The 12,255-nt window shown below is 42.4% G+C and overlaps 1 protein-coding gene across 12 annotated transcripts in view; it reads right to left on the bottom strand.

Annotated features, from left to right (window-relative positions):
* Positions 1-12,255, bottom strand: part of lrrc7 (leucine rich repeat containing 7) — a 417,500-nt gene that overhangs the window by 176,224 nt on the left and 229,021 nt on the right. For all 12 annotated transcript variants that reach the window (XM_052012823.1, XM_052012826.1, XM_052012824.1 and 9 more), the window contains one exon: positions 6,650-6,852. In XM_052012823.1, the coding sequence (XP_051868783.1) occupies positions 6,650-6,838 (189 nt within the window). In that variant the 5' untranslated portion in view covers positions 6,839-6,852. The remainder of the gene's footprint in view (positions 1-6,649; positions 6,853-12,255) is intronic.

Genomic DNA, 12,255 nt, shown 5'->3' on the forward strand with positions numbered 1-12,255 from the left:
CACAGGAACAGGCCCTTTGGTTCATGATACCTGTGTCAACCATGATGCCAAATGAAACTAATCCCATTTGCCTGCACATGGTCCATATCCTTCCATTCCCTTCATGCTCATGTGTCTTAAATGCCACTATTGTATCTGCTTCCACCACCATCGCTGGCAGTGTGCTCCAGGCACCCACCACTCTGTGTGTAAAAAAAAACTTGCCCCACACATCTCCCTTAAATTTGCCCCCTCTCTCCTTAAAGCTATAGGACTCGGCATTTCCACACTGGGAAAAGGACTCTATCTACCTTATCTATGTCCCTCATAATTTTATAAGCTTCTATCAGGTCTGCCCTCGGCCTCCGATGCTCCAGAGAAAACAATCCAAGTCTTTCCAACCTCTCCTTATAGCGAATACTTTCTAATGCAGGCAGAATCCTGGCAAACCTCCTCTGCACCCTCTCCAAAGCCTGTGCATCCTTCCTGCAGTGGGGTGACCAGAAATGAACACAATACTCAAGTGTGGCCTAACCAAGGTTTTATTCAGCTGCAACATGACTTCCTGACTCTTATACTCAATGCCCCAACTGATTAAGGCAAGCATGGTATACACCTTCCTTACCACCCTTTCCACTTGTGTTGTCACTTTCAGGGAGCCATGAACTTGGACCCCAAGATCCCTCTGTACATCAATGCTCTTAAGGGTCCTGCCATTTACTGTGTACGTTCCGCTTACATTTGAGCTCCCAAAGTGCAACACCTCACATGTGCCTGAATTAAATTCTATCTGCCATTTCTCTGCCCATATCTGCAACTGTCTATATCCTTTAACAACTTTCTTCACTGTCCACAACTCTACCATTTTTTGTGTCATCTTCAAACTTAATAATCAGCCCATCTACATTTTCGTCCAAGTCATTTAAATATAATCACAAACAACAGAGGTTCCAGCACTGATCTCTGCAGAACATCACTGGTCACACACCTCCAGTCAGAATAACAGCTCTCCACCACTGTCCTGTGTCTTCTATGGCCAAGCCAGTTTTGAATCCAATCTATAAGACAGTAATATAGCAGTGGTCTGAAGAGGCTGAGGGTCTACTTCAGGATTGCCTTGAGTTGTTGGACTGGAACTTGTTCAAGACCAGTTTGTTCAAGATCCAATCTGAATGAGTATCCCTCAGTTGTCACCAGTTTCATCAAGAAATGTGCTGATGAAGAAGACAGTTAGGGTCTATCCTGACCAGAGACTTTGGATGAACTGGGAGATTCACTCTCTGCTGAAGTCCAGATCCAAGGCTGTACAAGAAGGCCAAGTATGATGACCGTAAAGTTATCAGGGATGCCAAGATAGAATTCCAGAAGAAGCTAGAGGTTCAATTCAACAAAGTGGATGCCAGGTGACTATGGCAGGGCCTGAATACCATCACAGGCTTTAAGCCGAAATCAGGGGTGATCTCTGTCAATGACGCATCTCTACCAGATGAGCTCAATACCTTTTATGCCTGTTTTGAGCAGGCAAAGTTCCACCAAGATGCATCCCCCCACCATCCCCCTTTAGCTCCATCTCATATGTCTCAGTAGCAGAAGTCAGATCTGCTTTCACAAAGGTAAACTCCTAGAAAGCTGCCAGACCAGATAGAGTCATTAGACGGCTTCTGAAATTGTGCATCAATCGACTTGTCACTGACTTTGCTGACATCTTCAGCCTCTCATTTCAACTGTCTACTTCCCCATCTGCTTCAAGGAAACCTCCATCATTACAGTCCCCAAGATAAGTGGTGTCCTGTCTGAATGACTGGCAAATAGCAGCTCTAACATTGACCACAATGAAGTGCTTTGAAAAAAGTGCTTTGAAAAAAGTGCTTTGAATGAGCCAGATCGGCACCAGTCTCCCAGACAATCTAGACCCCCTTCAACTTTCCTACAGGGGACATAGGTTTATAGTGGACGCCATCTCCCTTGCACTACATTCAGCTCTGGATCACCTTGACAATAAGAATACCCCTGCCAGGATGCTATTTATTGACTACAGCTCAGCCTTCAACACCACAATATCAAATAAGCTCATCTCTAAACCCTTAGACTTTAGCCTTGGGGGTCTCCATCCGTATTTATCTTCTAGACTTGCTGACCGGCAAACCTCAGTTGGTTAGAATTGGTCATAACATTTAATCGATCCTGACCCTCAACACTGGTGCTCTCCAGGGATGTATGCTCAGTCCCCTCTTCTATGCCCTGTATACCATGACTGTGGGGCCAGGTACAGTGCCACTCAATCTTTAAGTTCACCGATGATATCACTGTTATTGGCTGGATCAACAACAATAACAAGACAGAGCACAGGAAAGAGATTGTGAACTTTATATCATGGTGTCAGATCAACAACTTAGCCCGTAATGTCAACAAAAGAGTTGGTTGTTGACCTAAGGAAGTGGGGGGGGGGGGGGGGGGGGGGAACACAACCCTGTCCTCATCAACGGAGCTGCTGTAGAAAAGATGAATAGCTTCAAGTTCCTTGGCATATCACTAGTAACTTCTCCTGGTCCCCTCACACCAATGCAGTGACAAAGAAAGTGCATCAGCGTATTCACTTTCTTAAGCATCTGAGAAGATTCAGCACATCCACAAAGATTCTCTCAAACTTCTACAATTGCACGATAAAAACTATTCTGATGGGTTGTATCTCAGTCTGGTATGGCAACTGCTCTGCTCTCGACTGACTGTACTTGCATAGAGTGATAAACGCAGCCCAGTCCATCACAGGCTTGTCACTTCCTTCCTCCAAGTCCATTTTCACAGTGCATTACTTTAGTAAGGTCAGTGGTATCATCAAAGATGCCTGCCACCCTGGCTATTTCCTTTTCTCTCTTTTACCCTCTGAGAGAAGATACAGGAGCTTGAAAGCCTGGACATCCAGTCTCAAGAACAGCTTCTTCCCCACTGCTATCAGACTCCTGAACCATTCACCTCTTTCACACCCCTATCCTGCCATGTTCTCCTACTCTTAATTCTATCTCGCTTGGTTATTCCGTTATTGTCACTTTAGTATTTTTTGTACTACTTCAGATGGTATGACAATATTTGCACTATTCTGCTGTTTTGCCCTCGTCGTTGTATGTATTATTACCATATATACTGTTTACTCTGAGAGTTCCATGCAAACAAGGAACTTCATTGTACCCTGGTGCTCATGACAATCAACTAATCTAATCTAACCAAGTGACCGTGGATCCCATGCATCTTCTCAATCAACCTACCATGAAGGACCTTGGCAAATGCCTTACTAAAATCCATTTAGACAATATCCACTACTCTACCCTCATCAATCATCTTTGTCACCTCCTCAAAGAACTCAATCAAGTTAGTAAGACCTGACCTGCCTCTAACAAAGCCATGCTAACTATCCCTCATCAGGCCATGCTTTTCCAAATATGAGTAAATCCTATCCATAAGAATCCTCTTTAATAGCTTCCCTTCCACTGATGTGAGGCTCATTAGTTGATAATTTAGTGGATTATTCCTTTTGACTTCTTAAATAGAGGAACAACAATAGCTACTCGTTATTCCTCTGACACTTCACCTATGGCTAGAGAGGATACAAAGATCTTTGACAAGGCCCCAGCAATCTCCTTTTTTGCCACTCTCAATAATTTGGGATAAATCCCATCAAGCTCTAAGGTCTTAACCACCTCAATGCTCCTCAACAGACCCAACACCTCTTCCTTCTTGATCTCAACAAGCCCTAGAATATCAACAAACCCCTCCCTGATCTAACTATCCTCTATGTCCTTCTCCTTGGTGAATACCAATGCAAAGTTCTCATCTAGTACCTCACCTGCATCCTCTGGCTCCAGGCATAAATTCCCTCGTTTACCCTTGAGTGGTCCTACTCTGTCCCTAGCTATTGCCTTGTTTTCAATGTATATATAAAACGCCTTTGGATTTTCCTTAATCCTACTTGCCAAGGACGTTTCATAACCCTTTTTGGCCCTCCTAATACCCTGCTTGAGTTCTTTCCTACTTTTTTGATATGACTTTATATATCTGTCTGATTTCAGCTTCTTCAACCTTCACTTTTTCTTTTTCTTTTTAACTACATTTACAACATCCCTCATCATCCAAGATTCCCAAACCTTGCTATCCTTGTCTAGGGTCAACACTTTTACCATTATCGCATTAAAAATTCAAAGTAGAAAATAATAAACTGTAATTCTCTGTGCATTTTTTAAAAAATATCTGCTTTGGAAGCAAATTGGTTATTTATATTACATAACAGAATAAAATAGTATCCTCAATATTAGTTTTATAACATTGAGTGGACATGTTCATTTTACTGCCCTCTTTCCAGGCAGTTACTTACCTAGCTCCACTAATGTTGCCTCACCAAAAGCCCTCCACCCCTCACAGTTCATGGTTTTCCCTTCACTTCTGAAGGTAGCAACCTGTGCTTGGATATGATTTTGTGGCACTTCAGCATCTCACCTATGTGGCAGATTTTCATTTTTAAACACAGTTAAGTTGTTTAGGATGCAGGTGAGTACCAAGTTCCTGGGTGCAAACATCACCAACAGCCTGTCCTGGTCAAATCACGTAGATGCCACGGCCAAGAAAGCTCACCAGCACCTCTACTTCCTCAGGAGGCTAAAGAAATTTGGTTTGTCCCCTTTGACTCTCACCAACTTTTACCAATGCACCATAGAAAGCATCCTATCTGGATGTATCACGGCTTGGTACGGCAACTGCTCTGCCCAGGACCACAAGAAGCTGCAGAGAGTTGTGGATGCAGCCCATGGACACCAGCCTCCCCTCCTTGGACTCTGTCTTTACCTCTCGTTGTCTTGGTGTAGCAGCCAGCATAATCAAAGACCCCACCCACCCAGGACATTCTCTCTTCTCTCCTCTTCCATCGGGTAGAAGATACAGGAGCCTGAGGGCACATACCACCAGACTTAAGGACAGCTTCTACCCCACTGTGATAAGACTATTGAACGGTTCCCTTATACAATGAGATGGACTATGACCTCACAACCTACCTTGTTGTGACCTTGCACCTTATTGCACTGCACTTTCTCTGTAGCTGTGACACTTTACTCTGTACTGTTAGTGTTTTTACCTGTACTACGTCAATGCACTTTGTACTAACTCAATGTAACTGCACTGTGTAATGAATTGACCTGTACAATCGATTTGTAAGATAAGCTTTTCACTGTACCTCAGTACAAGTGACAATAATAAACCAATACCACTAAGTGTCGGGTGCAATTCAACAATATTAATAATACCAATCTGCATCCATTCAATATTTTTGACAAAGACCCACCTTATTCATTCTGACCGTGATGTTTATCTATGCTAATCCCATTTTCCTGCAATTGGCCCATTTCCCTCAATGCCTTTTCTGTCCAAGTTCCTGTCCAAACGCCTTTTAATTATTGTAATTGTTTCTGCCTCCACTACCTCCTCTGATAGCTCATTCCAGATATTCACCACCCTCTGTGTGAAAAACGTACCCTTCAGATCTCCCTCAAATTTCTCCCCTCATACCTTAAACCTGTGCCTTCTAGTTCTAGACTCCTATGTCCTGGGAATAGGACTCTGATAACTTATCCTATCTATGCCCCTCATAATTTTATAACCTCTAAGGTCACCACTCAACTTCCTATGTTCCAATGAGAATTAACCCAGCCTATCCAACCTTCCCTTACAACTACAGCCCTCCATTCCAGGCAACATCCTTCTGAACCTCTTTAGCACTTTCTCTATTGCCACCAATAAGGGGGGAGGAGGGGGGGGAGAGAAGAGTTTGAGTTGAGAAATAGTAATTCCATTTTTTATTGACAATGACACAACAGGATCAATGGCTGTCTTCTATGTCATAGACTTCCAGGATTCCTTCAGTTTAGGATGTTTACTCCTTAAACTTATCTGCCTCTCCATCTCTCTCTCTCCTTTAAGACACTGCTCATTTTTTTGGTTATGTTTTATCAGTCATAACAGGGCAGAATATGCAATCAGCAGCAAGTCACCCACACTCACAGCTGAACTCTGAAAACCATTTGAATTTACCATTGAGCAATCCTCCCAGCATTGGATGAAATGAATCCCTGTTAGCAAGACTGTGCATGTCAAAAGGGAACTACCAAGTCCCAATAAGATCATAAGGATGGCCAAAACAAGTCTTGACCAGAAAAAAGATGGAAAAAAAATAACATCCAGGTAAGCCATACTCTAGCCAGAAATGTCAAAGCTGACAAATAATTAAAATAGTTTAAATAAGAATGCAAAGTTTTGGGCATGACACCATAAATTTTATCCAAATCCCATTATTAAATACAATCAGGTCCTTTCTGCCTGTGTAATGCATTCTGTAATTCGATCTAGATTCTACATATGAGATGCATTAACAGAGAGGCAGGCCTGTATGCATACTAACATTAATCAGTATATAATTCTTTTGTACATTTGAGGCCTCAAACATTTACTTGTACTGAGGCTGGCCTTGAGGACAGTTGAGGTCTGCTTCAGCGATAGGTAAAAAAAAATCAACCTTATCCATCTATTGCCATAGGAGATTATCTAACTACTTTGTTAATTTTCTTTTTGAAAAGGAGCTTTAAATTGTCAAATTACATATATAGAACACTCAATATGTTTTTTTCCCTACCTTGGGGAGCTCTTCTATTTGATTTGCATCCAAGTAAAGTTCTTCCAAAGATCGTTCAAAATTGAATATCTCCTTTGGTACATGTTGAAGGCTGCAGTGGGAATAATCCAGCACTGAGATGACTTCTTCTTCACCCCGGAAACATCGGCAGGGCACCAGGCGGCCAATAAGTTTCCTCTTCGTTGTCATCTCCAGACACTGCACTGCAACAAAAGCAGCATATCTCCTGGTCATTGAAAAAGAAACAATGGCTGGCAGACTAAAAGGATGATGCATTTCCTGACATATAGTCTGAACAACAGGGTTTGGAATATCTTCCCAGCAATTTTCCCTCCCTTCTTGATGATAGGAGAAGATGCTAGTAGTACCTCTCCTAATTGTACATTCCAATGATCATGAAGAGAGATTGTTAGCACAGTATTGAGCTGTTGTCATATTTACCAGAGGGTACATCAGTCAAAGATTGGATAAAGACTGAAATATCAATTGATATTGTATGTAAAACTTTAAAAGTAAAGCATTCCTAATTTTAACTGCTTTAACTAAGAACACCAGTACTTTTATTTTAATGCCTACATTTTAACTATGTAATGCAATTTCAAATTTCCCCAATCAATCATACAAAATGAAGCGGGGCCTCCCGATAGGACCTCAGCTCTAATTTTAGTGTCATAGAGCAATACAGCACAGATACAGGCCCTCTGGCCCATCGAGTCCATGCCGACCAGGTGCCCACCCAGCTAGTCCCAATTTTCTCTGTTCAGCCCAAATCCCCCTAAGCCCCACCCTGCATGTACCGATCCAAGTACTTCTTAAATGATACTATTGTACCTGCCTCAACCACTTCCTTTGGCAGCTCATTCAATATACTTACCACCCTCTGCGTGAAAAAGTTGCCCCTCAGGTCCCTTTTAAATCCTTCCCCTCTCACCCTAAATCTATGCCCCTAGTTTTGGACTCCCCTACCCTAAGGTAAAGACTGTTACTATCCACCTTATCTATGCCTCTTATAATTTTAAACATTTCTGTAAGGTCGTCCCTCATTCTCTTACTCTCCAAGGAATAAAGACCTAGCCTGGCCAACCTCTCCCAATACCTCAGGCCCTCTAGTCCTGGCAACATCCTCGTAAATCTTTTCTGCACTCTTTCCAGTTTAACCACATCTTTCCTATAACAGGGTGCCCAAAACTGTACACGGTATTCCAAGTGCAGCCTCACCAATGACTTGTACAACTGCAACATCATGTCCCAACTCCTATACTTAATGCCCTGACTGAAGGCCAGCATGCTAAGCACCTTTTTCACCACCCAGTCTACCTGTGATGCCACTTTCAACAAACTATGCACTTGTACTCCAAGGTCTCTCTGTTCCATTACACTCCCCAGTGCCCTACCATTCATAGTACAAGTGCTATACTGGTTTGACTTTCCAAAATACATCACCTCACACTTGTCTATATTGAAATCCATTTCCCACTCCTCAGCCCACTTCCCTAACTGATGAACATTCCACTGTAATCTACGATAACCTTCTTCACTATCAAAAACACCTCTTAATTTCATGTCACCCCCAAACTTACTGACTAAGCCTTGTGCATTCGCATCCAAATCATTTATATAAATAACAAATAACAAGGGTCCCAACACTGACCCCTGTGGCACATCACTAGTCTCCGGCCTCCAGTCCGAGAAACAACCTTCAACCACCACCCTCTGCTTCCTACCTCCGAGCCAATTTTGACTCTCCCTAGATTCCATGGGACCTGACCTTCCAGACCAGCCTACCATGTGGGACCTTGTCGAAGGCCTTGTGAAAGTCCAAATAGACAATATCCACTGCCCTACCCTCATGCACCTTTTGGTTACCTCTTCAAAAAACTCTAAAAGGTTTGTCAAGCACAACTCTCCACGCCAAAACCATGTTGACTCTTCTTAATCAAACTCTGACTATCCAAATGCTGGTAAATAATTTTATTTCAAGAAATAGTTTTTCTCTCTACCAGCTCCTTTTATCCCTTTTATCATCTGAAAAAGAATATAATCGTTGATATTCAAGGGAGTACAATTGTGATCTGTGCAAAATGTTCTCATAGTTGAACACCACTAGCACCAATTTGATGAACTTGTACTGCACTTCCACCACCCTATCCATCCACTCCAAAGTTCTAAAACTCTACACTTGTACAAACCTTATGCCAATAATGAAATTGGATATGTGGTTATCTATAATTATATAAATCATTTATATGAGCACTGATGAGCTAAGACTCAGATACTCATCTTCGGTGATGATTGCAGTTAGCTGAAGTGCATACCCATTATAAATATTCTTGGTCTCCTACTTACTAACCAGTGCCTTAATTATGTTAATAGTTTGCTTCTGAATCCATATGCTCTCCTTTTTGTTAGGTTGGATCTTGCTGGACCCTAATTACCAGTGGTTCACGTCAGCCTGTATACATCCAGTTTGTATGCAAAGGAATGATCCTCCTGGCCTCCATCCCCCTGAGATGCCGATTAAGGTCTCACCAGCAACTGGATTCTGACATTCAAAGACATTAAAAAAAAAACTAAAATAATTAGTTTTCCAGTATCTGCAGCTTTTTTTAAAACTTAATTTACCAGTGAATGTGTTGACTTTTTGTACCATTAACTTCTGTAGTACATTTTTATCATATTAATTACATTCTCTAATGATGATCTCCATTTTAGAGATCTTAAAGATCTTTTTGAGTCTTAAAGAGACTGGAGCAATGGTTGTGATCAACCAAAGTTTCCCAGATTCTTGAATGGTCCCAGGAGGCTGTAAAACAACAAAGCTAACCATGCTATTCAAGAAAGGTTGAAGAAAGAAAATGGGAAATTCCAGGCCATTTAGCCTCAGTTGTCAGGAAAATACTTGAGTCCATTATTAAGAAAGTGGTTACAGGACACTTAGAAAAACATAACATGATTAGACAAAATCAATATAGTTTTATGAAAGAGTATGACAAATTTTCTGGAATTTTTTGAGGATGAAACCAATATGAATAGAGGATTGTATGATGTACTGTAGGAATTAGCAGGAATAAAACAGATCATTTTCTGATTGGCAGGCTGCATCTTACTTGGTGTTACAAGAATCAATGCTGGTACCTCAGTTACTTACAATTGAAATTAGTGACTTGTAAAAAGACTGCTTGTAATATATCCAAGTTGTGCACAATACAAAGTAAGCTGTATAAAAAAGTAAAGATTTCAAAGGGTTAAAGATGAGTTAAATAAGAAAGGGAAAAGTAGGCAGGTGGAGTTTAATGTGAGCAAATATGAGGTTAATCTTGGTGTTCAGAGATATTTGCAGAAAGATCCAGTTAAAGCAAGCAGTTAAGAAGGTGAACAGCACATTGGCTTTTATTGCAATGGGTTGGAGTACAAGACTAAGGAAGCCTTGTTGTAATTACATGGAGTTTTGGTGAGACCACACTTTTTACGGTTCTTTCTACAGTTTTGGTCTCCTCTCAAAACAGATACCCATGACTTTAAAGCGGTGCAGAGAATGATTATGAAGGTGGTTGGATAGAATACGTTATGTTTAGGCAGCTGGGTACAAATTAATCCCTCGAAGAATATAAAAGTTTAAGACCAGGCTTAAGAGGGAAACCAGGAGGGCAAAAAGAGGTTATGAGATGGATTTGGCAAGCAGGGTTAAAGATAATCCCAAGAGGTTCTTCAGTCACATTAACGGTAAAAGGGTGACGAGGGAGAGACTTTGTCCTCTTAAAGACCATCAAGGCCGCCTACGTGTGGAGCTGCAATGAGATGGCCAAGATTGTTAATGGCTATTTCTCCTCGGTGTTTACTAAGGAGAATACCATGGATGCCAGAGAAATGAGGGTAATAAGTAGTGAGGTCTTGGATCATATGCATATTATGAGGAAGGAGGTACTTGCAGCCTTGAAGCGCATTAAGGTGGGCAAATCCCCAGGTCCCGACCAAGTGCCCTCCCAGACCCAATGGGAGGCCAGAGAAGAAATTGTGGAGGCCCTCTTCGTCGTTAGCCACTGGCGAAGTTCCGGGAGACTGGAGGGTGGCTAATGTTGTTCCATTGTTCAAGAAGGGTAGCAAGGACAGGCCAGGGAACTACAGGCCGGTGAGTCTGACTTCAGTTGTAGGGAAGTTACTGGAGAGAATTCTGAGCGACAAGATCTACCATCACTTGGATAGTCAAGGCCTGATCAGGAATAGTCAGCATGGTTTTATGTGTGAGAGGTCATGTCTGATGAATCTTTTGGAGTTTTTTGAAGAGGTAGCTAAGGGGATAGATGAAAGTAGGGCAGTGGACGTTGTCTATGTGGACTTCAGTAAGGCCTTTGACAAGGTCCTGCAAGGCAGGCTGATCTGGAAGGTTACGTCACATGGGAGTCAAGGGGAGCTAGCCAACTGGATTCAGAATTGGCTCGATGAGAGGAAGTAGAGGGTGATGGTTGAAGGTCAATTCTCCGACTGGAGGCTTGTGACTAGTGGGGTACCCCAGGGGTCAGTGTTGGGATCTTTGTTATTCATTATTTATGTAAATGATTTGGATAGGAATATACATGGCACAATTAACAAGCTTGCTGATGATACTAAACTCGGGGGTCTTGTTGATAGTGAAACAGGTTACAATGGACTGCAAAGAGATAGGGAGATGGGCTGAGGAATGGCAACTAGATTTTAACTTCGATAAATATGATGTGTTTCGGACAATCAAAGCAGGATAGGACTTGTACAGTGAATGGCAGGGTACTGATGAGTGTTGTGGAACAGAGGGACCTGGGAGTACAAGTGCACAGTTCGCTGAAAGGAGCAAAGCAAGTAGACAGGGTGGTGAAGGCAGCGTTTAGCATGCTGGCTTTCATCAGTCAGGGCATCGAGTTTATGAGTAGGGATATTATGTTGCAGTTATACAAGTCATTGGTGAGGCCGCACTTGGAGTATTGTGTACAATTTTGGTCACCCTGTTACAGGAAAGACATTGTCAAGCTGGAGAGTGTGCAGAAGAGATTTAGGAGGGTGCTGCCTGGACTAGAGGACCTGAGTTATGGGGAGAAGTTGGCCATGCTGGATCTTTATTCCTTGGAGTGCAGGAGAATGAGGGGTGACCCTCATAGAAGTTTATAAAATCATGAGGGGTATGATAAAGTGGACGGTCATAGTCTTTTCCCCAGGGTTGGGGAGTCCATAACTAGTGGGCACAGATATAAGATAAGAGGGGAGAGATTTAAAAGGAACCTGAGAGATAACTTCTTTACACAGAGGGTGGTGAGTACCTCGAATGGGCTGCCAGAGGAAGGAGGTCGACGCGGGTACAACTGCAACATTTAAGAAGCATTTGGATAGGTACATGGAGGGGAGGGGCTTGGAGGGTTATGGGCCGAACACGAGCAACTGGGACTAGCAGTGAGGATGCTGTGGTCGGCATGAACCAGTTGCGCCAAAGGGCCCATTTCCGTGCTCTATTACTCGAATCCTAGAATAGGAAGTCTATACGTTATCAGTTAATGCCTCCACAGACACAGGATTTTGGCATAGTTTTAAATAGAGATTGGAAAGGCTCCACAAGCATGTAACACTCTGACCTGGTCAAA

This window comes from Pristis pectinata, chromosome 3, assembly GCF_009764475.1.
Source record: "Pristis pectinata isolate sPriPec2 chromosome 3, sPriPec2.1.pri, whole genome shotgun sequence".
Classification (NCBI taxonomy): domain Eukaryota; kingdom Metazoa; phylum Chordata; class Chondrichthyes; order Rhinopristiformes; family Pristidae; genus Pristis; species Pristis pectinata.